Source organism: Misgurnus anguillicaudatus, chromosome 3, assembly GCF_027580225.2.
Source record: "Misgurnus anguillicaudatus chromosome 3, ASM2758022v2, whole genome shotgun sequence".
Lineage (NCBI taxonomy): Eukaryota > Metazoa > Chordata > Actinopteri > Cypriniformes > Cobitidae > Misgurnus > Misgurnus anguillicaudatus.
In genome coordinates, this window is record NC_073339.2 from 40,662,619 (window position 1) to 40,676,016 (window position 13,398).

A 13,398-nucleotide genomic window follows, 5' to 3' on the forward strand; every position below is an offset into this window, starting at 1 on the left:
TGATACATCTTTGTTTTGTGACATGTTACTATGATTGGATCCTTTGGAATTATTTTTTATTATTTAGTATGTAAATACAATGGTACATGAACATGCGTATTCAGCCTAATTATATGATACCATCTCAATTATGATATCACCAGAGTTCTTCCTCTTTGTTAACTTTTGCACATCTTTGTATTCAGACACAGTGGCCTGTGTTGACCCTGAGGAGTGTCTAAAGGTGTGTGGTGCAGAGGTGGGCTGTTCCAACATTGCTTTTCCAAAACTGGTCATCGAACTCATGCCAAGCGGTAGGCTAATGTGGATCGTTATCTGTGTTGATATGTATTTATTGTCAATGTAAATATATAATGTTAATTAATGTATTTTAAATGGCACGTCTGATATAATTGTAAATGTTTGTTCCAGGTCTCCGAGGGTTAATGATAGCTGTAATGATGGCTGCCCTGATGTCATCACTGACTTCCATCTTCAACAGCAGTAGCACACTCTTCACAATGGACATTTGGAAGAAATATCGTAGAGGTGCCAGTGAGAAGGAACTGCTGCTGGTTGGCAGGTGTTTATGTGTGAATATGTCTGTGTGTTTGCTGATAAATTAGGTCATTTATTAGAAACCATCAATCATTATGACAATGCATATAACACACTACCATTCGTAAGTTTAGGGTCACTTATATTCTTTATTAAATAGTTTTCACATTTTAGAATATAGCTTAAAGGGACACTCCACTTTTTTAAATATGCTAATTTTCCAGCTCCTCTAGAGTTAAACATTTTACCATTATGGAATCCATTCCGCTGATCGTACCACTTTTAGCATAGCTTAGCACAATCCATTGATTCTGATTAGACTATTAGTATCATGCTCAAAAATAACCAAAGAGTTTCAATATTTTTCCTATTTAAAACTTAAAACTTTACATTGTGTACTAAGACAGACAGAAAATTTAAAGTTGCGATTTTCTAGGCAAATATGTCTAGGAACTATATTCTCATTCTGGCGTAACAATCAAGGACTTTGCTGTCGTAACATGGCTGCAGCAGGCGCAATGATATTATGCAGCACCTGAAAAAATAGTCCCCTGCTATTGAAAGTAACCAAGGGGACTATTTTCGGGCAGTGCGTAATATCAAGCTTTAAAGGTGCAGTGTGTAAATTTTAGCGGCATCTAGGGGTGAGGTTGCGAATTGCAACCAACGGCTCAGTCCACTGCCCAACCCTCGCTTTTGAAATGCATAAAGAAGCTACGATAGCCACCACCGGACAAACATTTCATCATCGGAGACACCTTAGTAAAAAAGTTTGTCCGTTAAGGGCTTCTGTAGAAACATGGCGGCACAAAATGGCGACTTACATGTAAGGGGACCCTCGGTGTATGTAGATAAAAATTTCTCATTCTATCTAAGGTTATAGAAACAAAACGGTTCATAATATAGTTTTGTATATTATTTTGCATTTATTTCAAGAGATCCTTCTAAAAATTACACACTGCACCTTTAAATGGGAAAAATATAGAAACTCTTTGGTTATTTTTTAGCATAATGCTAATGGTCTAATCAGATTTAATGGATTATGCTATGCTAAAAGTGGTACCTGGAGATCGGCTGAATGGATTCCAAAATGAGAAAAAAATCATATGTTTATCTCTAGGGGTGCTGGAAAATGAGCATATTTTCAAAAAAAAAAACAGTGTCCCAATAAAACAACCCAACACAGGTCAAATTACAACCCAAGGGGCTGGGCTCGTCCCTTTTTGATCCAACGCTGGGTTGAAAATAACCCAGCACAGCATTTTTAAGAGATTACAAGTAAAATTATAAACTTATCTTAACTGATAGACAATGGCATGAATAGACAAACATAACAAAATAAGAAATCTAATAATAGATATTTATGCTTACACTCTTACACAAATGCTCTCACAAAAATGTCTTTCACTTTAATTTGAATAAACTTTCAGGTTCATTTTAATATGTTATGCCACTTTGCCTGGCATGTAAATTGATTTTGTTTTAAGACTATGATTTGTGAAGCGTAGTCAAAGTATAGTGGGTCATGGAAATGAGGCTGCAAATATTACAGTATTGTTGGACGTGGCATTTTGCTAAAAGCTCAGATGATAAAGTGAATGATGATTTTTTTCTTTTAGGATAGTGACTGTAATTCTGGTGGTGATAAGTGTGGTTTGGATCCCAATTCTTCAGAGCGCCAACAGCGGTCAGCTTTACGTCTACATCCAGTCGGTGACCAGCTACCTGGCCCCTCCTGTGACGGCCATATTTGTATTGGCTGTATTCTGGAAAAGAACCAATGAGGCGGTAATACAAAATATCTTTCACTTCTCATTGAAACACACTGAGCGCACATAACTCTAAGGCCTAACAGAGACTGCGTACTTATTTGAATACAGACATTTACAGTCACATGTATTCAAAGAATCTTCCTTTAAGCTGGTATGTTGGAATGGCCTCAGGTATTTTAATGCTTTGGTTAAGTGAGAGTGTGTACATTTTTTCTTGTCAAAGAGACCAAGTGCGTGAGTATGTGTCTAAAAGACACTTTAAGGTGACAGACAGACTTCAGAATGGCTTCGGGGGACACCTTACGGTATAATCAGCCGATTATATAAAACAGTTACATTTGTCTATCTAAAGCGTTTTTAAAATTGTATTTAAACATATATGGTGATTAATGATTCACGTGTACCATCAATAGAAAACTTGCACTGATTGACATGTCACCCACTGTGGGTGGGACCGCGTGACAGAGAAAATTATATGTGATTTGGGATCCATGTCAGAGCATGTCAGCGACTGTTTCATTGTAACATTGCTTGAGTGTTATGTGTCGCCCGTGCCTTTGATTTATGAATTTTCTATTATAGGTTCAGGCATGATGCCCAAGTTTCAGAACTTCTAATTTTGTGAAGTTTTATGGGTGCACATTTTGTACTGACTTGGACATGACTATTTAGGTATTGTACGTTCTTAAAATTCTGAAACTGTAGCTTTAGCATAATACATAGATCTAGATTAATCTAGGCCTAAGGACAAGTGTACACCAAAGTGTTTAATCTCTGCCAAAAATGCCAAGTGCTCTTCTAAAGATGCTGACTGTGGGCACTTGGCACCGTTTCTTCAGCTGAGGCGCTGTAGTTGCTATGATGTTTCTGTTTTGTTTGGTTGGTGTGGTATTTTTCCCACCCCTTCTCCAGCGTGATTGGACGGCTGATTAAAAATTGGCCAGTGTAACGTTTTAACCAAAGTTAAAGTTTCAACTTTCAAGCAACCGATAAAAAAATGAGTAAAAAGCTTAGCGCCTCAACAGCTGCCAGCCTTTATAAAATTCGCTTTGGTGTACACAAACAACTAAGCTGTTAAGCTCAATACGGATTTTCTGTTGCAGTAGGTTAATTACCCAGAAAAACGAGTCGCATCTGTGCTTTTATTGTATTTTTGTTTTCTCTATTGTCTATTTTGAAAACGTTCATTTGCTGTTACAGCATTGATATTGTGGACAAACCGGTGTGTATTTCATTTAATATTTAACAGAGATATTTAACAGAAATATATTACATAGATGCATGTTTTAAAATGAATAAGTGAGGGAAAGAAAAAATAATGGTGAAGAGAAATAATTATTGTATCTCTTCAAATCAGCTTACTACCGAGCCCCTAAGGTGACATTGGAGTAAAAAAAATCTAAAGTTTAGTTTCATGTGCTCACATAAAACGTTCATGTGCTTAGACAAAATTTTCATTTGCAGAATTTTTAAAAAAGTTTAGTTTCGCGTGCTCATGTGAAACTTTCGCGTGCGCACGTGAAACTTTCGCGCATGCACACAAAACTAATCTTTATTTTATTTTTGTCCCCTCAGGGGCTCCGTAGCTTTCTGCATCTGGTGGTTTTAAAATAAATATCTACATTTTTGTGCTACATTCTTAAAAATAAGGGTTCCTAAAATGTTTTTGTTAAAGGAATAGTCCATTTTCTTAAAAGAAAAATCCAGATGGTTTGCTCACCACCATGTCATCCAGGGTGTTGATGTCTTTCTTTGTTCAGTCGAGAGGAAATTGTGTTTTTTGAGGAAAACATTGCAGGATTTTTCTCATTTTGATGGACTTTGGTGGACACCAACACTTAACACTTAACTCAACACGTAACAGTTTTTTTTGAACGGAGTTTCGAAGGACTATGAACGATCCCAAACGAGGCATTAGGGTCTTATCTAGCGAAACGATTGTCAATTTTTACAAGAAAAATAAAAAATATGAACTTGCTACACAAGCAAAACCAGCTAAATCCAAGCTGGGAGACCCGCTAAAACCAGCTCACCAGCTTATGCTGTTCTTAGCTGGATTTTTCAATAGGGAGTTAAGGCGTTTTACATGCAATGCAAAATCGGGTTAATGGGCTGAAATCTACCTGTGCAGATCGAAGTTTGCTTTAGCCATTTATGAGCTTTCTCCAATAAAAAAAATGGTTTTCTGCATTTACATGACCTTACACATTATTAGTTGACTAAGTAAAATCTCAGAGTGATCTCAAAATGATCGACTGTCATCATGAGTAAGCTGTTAAACGGGTACTTTAACAAAACGATAAAAAAACCTGTTAAACAAAACAAAGCCTCTAAATTATAGGGAGGGCTCTTGGAATTCCTGTGCTGGTTTAAGGAATTTTACCCTGAAGGATACTTTACAGGAAAACTACCCCCATTGCCCGTAGCATAAAGGAAATACTCTATTTGCCAGTTAGATCTCAGATAAGTGTAATTACTAAATATTTTTTGGTTACTATGTAAAACTGTGCGAACTAACTGACTCAAGTGGAAATAATGTTTTGAAAGCTAATATTGCCTTCAGTAAAGGAAGCTTCCCAAAAACCTCAACTGCTTGGGTAAGAAATAAATCATTACTGTGAAAGTGAATGCCTAAGTGTGCATGTGGGTGAATGAGTTTATGACCAAAAATGACACCAAAGTTGCGAAGTTACATAACTTTTTAACAGGTAATTATCAACCTGCTGTCTTTTATGTCTTTTTTTTTTGTTTGATCGTACGTCAGGCACCCCAGATGACACCATGACAATTTAAAAGTATTCTTTGCTTTTCATGGGATTTTTAACATGTGCTCCTCCCTAAAGCACCTTAATAGAAAGCATATCATGCCAAGAATGTTTGTGGTGAAGTTCAGCTTAGAAACTCATTCAAATGTGTCCTCTCAGATGCCAGATGAATGTAGCATTTACAGAATAAACAATTACAACATCAATTCACAAGAAACAAAGCATGCTTCAAAAGAGGAACACTGATCTTAGTATATAATTGAACAAGGAAGCGTAGTGGATTACGCTAGTGTGGAAGAAATAGTTCACCCCAAAAATAAAAAAATTTGATTTACTTTTTTGTGCGTTTAAAAGACAAACTAAAACCAATGGTGCTTGGTGTCAATGCCATCAAACTTGGCGCAGTACGTCAAGTATTTAAATGTGCAATCGTAAGAACGATTTAAGTGTTACCCTCTTAAAGATAATGGTTCCCAATAGGTTCTATGTCAAGCTGCATGGTTCCATAGAACCTTTCTGTGCCACAAAAGTTATTTTTTCCTGATTGGCACATGACCATGTTTAAAAATACACAAGAGATCAAAATCTGTCAACATGCTCACAAAAGAGATTTTGAAAGCCACGATTGTTTCTTCAGAAAGATTTGCTTTCTGTTGTAATGTTGAAGTCATTAGCTGTGTTTCCATTAAAGATTTGCGCAAAACTTTAGCATTATTTCGACAAGAAACTATTGCAAAATGATGCTGTTTCCGTAATCTATATTATGCGTAAAACTTAATTTAGTTGTCCCGCGATAAGTCAATCCAAAACTATGGCGACAGATGTGTTCAACTTCTGCTGTGCAGACCGACATGCGATGACATCAAAATATCAAGTAACCGACTCGAAAGCATACAGAGCAGTTGACTCCCATATTATATGTGTTTTAATGTCATGTTTGTGATGTGACATAAAGTCGAATACATATTTTCTGTCTTGTCCTTCAACCAAACATACCACACCATAAAGAATGATCATATGCAGTGGCGGCTCGTGACTGCTCATCCGAGGGGCGCTAATTCAAAATAAGTGTTCGGAGTGTCATACAATCATACAAAGGTGTCTGATTTGATTATTAAGTTTATGAGGGCACATTAATTAAAAAAATAATAGTAAGGACAAACATTAAAGGATTAGTCAATTTTCTTTAAAAAAAATCCAGACAATTTACTCACAACCATGTCATCCAAAATGTTGATGTCTTTCTTTGTTCAGTTGAGAAGAAATTATGTTTTTTGAGGAAAACATTCCAGGATTTTTCTCATTTTAATGGACTTTAATGGACCCCAATACTTAACAGTGTTAATGCAATTTAAAATTGCAGTTTCAAAGGACTCTAATGATCCCAAACGAGGCATAAGGGTCTTGTCTAGCGAAACGATTGTCATTTTTGGCAAGAAAAATAAAAAATATGCACTTTTAAACCACAACTTCTCGTCTTCCTCCGGTCCTGACGTGCCAGCGCGACCTCACGTAATACATCATCACATCAAGAAGTCACGGATGACGTATGCGAAACTAAGCCCCAGTGTTTACAAGTGTGAAGAAAGAGGACCGTTCCGAAGTTGTTGTATGTCGAATGATACTAATTAATGTCTTTGTGTCAGTTTGTTGTTTGAAATGGTCTGCAAATGTGCATTTCATATATGAAAAACGTGACCTTTTACGTCATTATACAATTACGTGAGGTCGCGCTAGTTTTGAATTAAAAGTGCATATTTTTTTCTTGCCAAAAATGACAATGGTTTCGCTAGATAAGACCCTTATGTCTCGTTTGAGATCATTTAGAGTTCTTTGACACTACAATTTTAAACTGCATTAAAACTGTTAAGTGTTGGGGTCCATTAAAGTCCATTAAAATGAGAAAAATCCTGAAATGTTTTCCTCAAAAAACATAATTTCTTCTCGACTGAACAAAGAAAGACATCAAAATTTTGGATGACATGGTGGTGAGTAAATTATCTGGATTTTTTTTAAAGAAAATTGACTAATCCTTTAATGAATTGTTTATAATGAACACTGCAATATTCCAAAAAATTGAGAATTGTCAGTTTTGATTTCATGGGGACTTTTGTGAGTGTTCAACAACATTTACCTAACATTTATGCAGTTGGCAGATGCTTTTTTCCAATGTGATTTAATGTGTGTTGGTGTATTGGTTGGTTGTCATCTACATATAGGGAGCATTCTGGGGCCTGATGGTGGGTTTAACGGTGGGACTGACACGGATGATCCTAGAATTTGCATTCCCTCCCCCCCGCTGCGGTGTGTTTGACCCTGCACCTGCCGTCCTAAGAAGAGTACACTACCTGCACTTTGCCATTATTCTCTGCGGCCTTACTGCTATTGTCGTTGTTGTGATTAGTCTGCTAACTCCACCACCCACTGAAGAACAGGTATGCTCACTTTCTCCAACATACAAAGCTTTTGTTAAGACATCTTTTCAGCCTGGTCAAACAATTCACACAGGAATGTGTCTATAGGATTCATGTTGGAACTATTCGTTAAGAATTTGAATGAGAATTTTCTTCCAGAAAAATCTGGAAAATATCTCCATTTTCAATTCTCTTAAATCTGGAGACAATGGTGTAAGCATGACTTGTGTTTAATTTCATTTCAGATGCATAATCTGACGTGGTGGACTCTGAACCACACCAGTGAAAGAGAAATCGCTCTACAGAAAGTTTCCACGCTAAGCCGCAGGACAGAAGGTATGAAGTGCACACAAACACGAGCTAATCCTGCTTCCTGAGCATGGATGTGTGAGAGGAGTTTACTGTAGATAGCCCGATGATAGATCTCAGGAGGATTTCTGTGGCCTATTTATCTGGGTGTGGTTGTGTTGTACATCTATGTATCAACTGACAAAACAAAAGAGATTTATATGCGTGAGAACACACACAAGGAATTGCAAAAATACCTGTTATATGTTGTGATAAGTTTGCATGCATGAAAGCTTGCTGCACTATACTGTGATAGTTTTCTTTGCTTAAATTCTGTAATTGTTATCATGCAGTTTGCCATCAGACAGGCACTCTAAAAAGACAAATAGGGAGACAGCTAGGTAGACATACATACAGATAGATAGACAGATATACACTCTAGAAATATGGACAAACAAACAGGCACACAAACAGACAGGCAGATAGATAGAAAAAAAGGCAGACAGACATACAGACAGATAAATAGACACAGACACTCCAGAAAGACGGACAGACAGACTGGCAGATACATAGGTAGACAGACTGATGTATACTCTAGAAAGACAGATGGACAGTGAAGTAGACAATCAGAAAGACAGGTAGGTAGACAAATAGACAGATTGATGGATAGATACTCTAGAAGACAGGCAGCTAGATGGACAGCTAGGTAAACAGACAGACAGATTGATTGATAGATACAGCGGGGAAAATAAGTATTTGACACATCAGCATTTTTATCAGTAAGGGGATTTCTAAGTGTGCTATTGACACACAATTTCCATCAGATGTAGCCATCAATCCAAATATTGAATTCATACATAGAAATCAGAACATTTAAGTATACAAGTTGAGTCATAATAAATAAAGTGAAATGACACAGAGATAAGCATTGAACACATGAAGAGAACAAGGTGCAAAATTGAATAGAAAGCCAGATCATCACCTGAAATCTGTCAGTACTGAGAGAGAAACCCTGCTCCCTATCAGTACTAATTCAGTCCTAATTGATGCCCTATAAAGGCTTCTCATTACCAAGGAGGCACACAGGAAAGACTTCATGATGGGTAAAAGCAAAGAACTCTCTCAAGATCTTCGTAATCTTATCGTTGAAAAGCATTTTGATGGGAATGGTTATAGGCGCATTTCCACAATGCTGAATGTTCCTGTGAGCATTGTAGGCGCCTTTATCCAGAATGGAAATAGCATCACTTCACCATAAACCGGCCATGATCAGGTGCTTCACGTACGATCCCTGTCCGAAGAGTCCAAAGAATAATCAGGAGAGTTCTTCAAGAGCCAAGAACCACTCGGGCAGAACTTCAGGAAGACCTTGCATCAGCAGGTACTGTTGTTTTAAAAGAACTATAGACAATGCACTGAACCGCCATAACATCCATGCATGCTCACCACGCAAGACTCCATTGCTGAAAAAATGAATGTTGAGGCTCGGTTAAAGAGCCTTTGGAGAAGCCTGTGGATAGTATCGTCAGATGAAAGCAAAATTGATCTTTTTGGCAGTCATTCTACATACCATGTTTGGAGGTGAAATGGCACTGCCCACCACCCCAAGAACACCATACCAACAGTTAAGTTTAGGGGTAGAAGTTAATGGTTTGGGGCTTTTTAGCAAGGGGTACTGACAGACTTCATATTATTGAAGGCAGGATGAATGGGGAAATGTACCGGGACATTCTGGATCAAAATCTGCTGCCATCTAAAAGAAAGCTGAAAATGAAAATAGGGGGGACATTTCAGCAAGACAATAATCCCAAACACAAGGCAAAGGAAACAATGGTCAGTGGTCAGTCAATCACCTGACCTAAATCCCATACAAAATCTATGGAGAGAACTGAAAATCAAAGTTCATAAAAGAGGCCCAAGAAACCTTCAAACTTTAAAGACCATTTGTGTGGAAGAATTGGCTAGAATCACTCCTGAGCAATGCAGACGACTGGTCTCTTCATACAAAAGGCGTCTAAAGGCTGAAATCACCAACAAAGGTTTTTCTACAAAGTATTAAATAAAGTGTGTTCAATACTTATTCCCTGTGTCATTTCACTCTATTTATTATGACCCAACTTGTACACTTAAATGTTCTGGTTTCTTTGTATGAATTCAAAATTTGGCTTGATGGCTATGGTGGAAATTTTGTGTCAATAGCACACTTAGAAATCCCTTTACTGATAAAAAATGCTGATGTGTCAAATACTTATTTTCCCCGCTTTAGATAGATAGATAGATAGATCTTGATAACATTGATAAAAAAGTACATATAAAAAGTATTTAGACACTTTAAAGCTATCAGACTCAGACTGCTGGATGATTTGTTATGCATTGACCTGGTTGGTTAATAATTGCACTTCATCTAAATGTTTGCAAACAGGCTGCGAGTCTGTGCGCAGGGGTAAATGCGTTCGCACTGCCGGGTTCTGTAGTCCCCGACCTGGGCGACTTGCGGCTGGGACTCCGCCTCCCAGGATTCCAACCATCAGAGAGGATCCGTTCTGGTCTCGCTTCTGCTGCGTCAATGCCATCATTCTCGTGGGCATTAACATCTTCCTGTACGCTTACTACGCGTAATGGGCACATGCAAATGTCACACGCATCTGTTTTTGTCCATACATGCATCATTTTGCTCTTCCACAAGTGATTACAAGAAATCTGATGCCAGCATGATTGGATAATGCATTCATTGCAGTGGTTAAATCATGATACAGTATGACATAGGACAGATATAATGGTTGAGTTATCCCTTTTTAAAAATACATATGTGCAAAATAGTGATTTTCAAAATTCCAGATGCAGTTCAGTGTGAAAAGGCATTAGCTTTGTAAGCTTATTTACAACTGGAGGATTGTGTAATATGTATAATGTTAATGTGTTTTAACTTAGCTTTTGATATGAATAAGCTTAAAGCGGATGTTTCTCATTTTTCCTATTTGAGCTTAAAATCCAAACAAATATAAGTAACCTATTGGTAGATTGAGTTCCCAGAAAACTGTGAACTGTGATACTTGAGCTTTCAAAACATTAATGGGATTCTTGGAGATTAAAGTTTATCATCAAGCAGTCATACGCATTAGATCTTGGTATTAGTTTAAGTGTCTGTTAATATGCTCACGCTTAAAAACTTAAAATTATCCGACACTCCCAAATGGGTGGGTATAAGTTTAACTCCAGGCAGTCTTGCTTTATCGAAATAAATAAAAAATGATTATAAGATGTAATGTAATAATGTAATGTAATGTACTTTTGATAAATCACTATGTAATGTGTCTCAATAATAATTATATCTATAATAGCGTGAGAATATCTTGGGAGGAAAGACAGTTTGTAAATGATTGTAAGGGCGTTACATTTTAAAGGTTATAAAAAGAATATTTGAGCTTGTTCAATATTTCGTTTTTTCTTTTAGTTTATTTGTTTTATTGTGAAAATGCATATAAACAATGGATATAATAAAAAATAAGAAGCAAGTGTTCGGGATTGGTGTGTCTGTGTGTGTTTTACAAGGAAAACTGAAATGTACATGTGAATAGTTTATGAGATATATATATATACACATCAGAAAATGTGGTAACACTTTACAATAAGATTGTACTTGTAAACAAGTTAATGCATTAGATAACATGAACTAACAACGAACAATACTTTTTACAGCATTTATTAATCTTTGTGAATGTTAATTTCGGCATTTACTATACATTTATCACGCATTGTAACTGTTTACATTGTTTATTGTTTGTTCATGGTAGTTAATGCATTTACTAATGTTTACTACACTGAAAAAAAATGATTCATTCAATTTACTCAATTTTTTAAGGTAAGTGGTTGCAATCAATTAATTTAAGCTACATTTAAACAAAAAAATTAGAAAAACAAAAAACTTTTGTTTAAATGTAGCTTAAATAAATTGATTGCAACCACTTACCTTAAAATTTTGAGTAAATTGAATGAACCATTTTTTCAGTGTAATAAGACCTCAATGTAAAGTTTTAACGAAAATGTTACTATTGCTTAATGCAAGCGCAGTGGAGGTTGGATAACATTGTATTGCTAATTTATTGGTAATGCCATGAAACTTAAAAACGTTTAAAAGAAAAATGAATAAAAATAAACATTTAAGTAAATATGTTTATGCATTACCACTGTAGAAAGTGAAAAGTTGTACCAACTTACTTCAACTGGTAAAACCTACAATTTTTTTTCCAACTTGTATGTTTAAGTAAACAATACTTTAAGCGAAAAATTAAGTTAAAGCGAAGTTAATCTTTTAAAAAATTTGAGGTGTTAACTGAAGTAAAGTTGATAAAACTTTTCACTTTTTACAATGTTAATGCTGGGTTATTTTCAGAAAGGGACGAACCCAACCCACTAGGTTGTAATTTAACCTATGCTGGGTTGTTTTAACCCATTGTTGGATCAAATACTGTATAAACATTTTCTGGGATAATTTAACCCAGCGGCTGGGCTCGAAAATAACATTTTTTGTAGAATGTAATATAATAAATTTACATATTTTTTGGAAAAAGCAGGAAATCTAATTCCAATGTTTTCAGGCTACAAATGTCATATATTTTACAGTGGCAGCTCGTGATGTCATGTGTGTTGCTTGCGTTTTCAAAATATGTGTTTGATGCGTCATGTGAACCATGTGCATCACGTGTTTTGACAAAATACACACAAGACACTCCCTTAACAGTAAACTCTGATTACACATGAGATTATGCGAGTATCTGGCAAACGCGAGCGTCTCTTTTATCATAAACCCTTTAGACGCTTCTGCAGCAGGCACTTATTTGACAAGACACGGGATCACTCGATGCGCAGAACACATTTTTTGAAAAAAAGGAACCACACACATGTCGGGCTACATACATGCTGTGACGAACTTCGCATCGAGCGCCCTCGAAAAAAGAAGTCACCGGCCACCACTGACATTTTAAATGTGAATCGTCTCTTCAATGTTTGGTGCACATGCTGTACATTTATTAAAAGGTTTAGCTATATCTGTCTTATTTAATTGCATAATATGTCTGTACATTTCAATTGCACAGCTTTTACCTGTTCAGATATATTTGGCATATAACTAAGCATCAGGTACAATTTAAAAGGAATACATCATTTAGCACACAACAGACATTTCATGAAAATTGCTTGATATCATCAAATTTATTAGTTAGAAAGTTTACAAGTAATTACTTAATTACTTCACTTTAATTTGTTTAATAGCATATTATTGCTCATACAGTCGTTTAACAACAAAAAAAAAACATACAGAGAACAAATGTTTTCACATGGGTGGATCCAACATAAATTTACATGAGATCATCATTCAGTGGTCTTTCTGCTTACAGACCACAATGTTTAAATATAATCAAATTGGCTGTTTAAGTCATTCTAACCTACAATTTTAAATAATGACTTGCGATGAGCTGCTGTAACATGAGCAATGTTAAAACTGCTAAACTTATTTTGATGAGTTAAAGTAATAGCTCTCTAAACACAGCCCAGACGCTCTGGCTAAAACAAGGCAAAATTTGGGCTTTCAAGTGAAAATATAATACATGTTTAACCATGGCT

The 13,398-nt window shown here is 36.1% G+C and overlaps 1 protein-coding gene across 2 annotated transcripts in view; it reads left to right on the top strand.

The window, feature by feature from the left end:
• slc5a10 (solute carrier family 5 member 10) overlaps window positions 1–11,294 on the top strand; it is a 42,114-nt gene extending 30,820 nt beyond the window's left edge. For both annotated transcript variants that reach the window (XM_055205971.2, XM_055205970.2), the window contains exons 10-15: window positions 186–293; window positions 412–562; window positions 2,157–2,325; window positions 7,294–7,509; window positions 7,734–7,824; window positions 10,199–11,294. In XM_055205971.2, the coding sequence (XP_055061946.1) occupies window positions 186–293; window positions 412–562; window positions 2,157–2,325; window positions 7,294–7,509; window positions 7,734–7,824; window positions 10,199–10,395 (932 nt within the window). In that variant the 3' untranslated portion in view covers window positions 10,396–11,294. The remainder of the gene's footprint in view (window positions 1–185; window positions 294–411; window positions 563–2,156; window positions 2,326–7,293; window positions 7,510–7,733; window positions 7,825–10,198) is intronic.
• The last annotated feature ends 2,104 nt before the right edge of the window (window positions 11,295–13,398 follow it).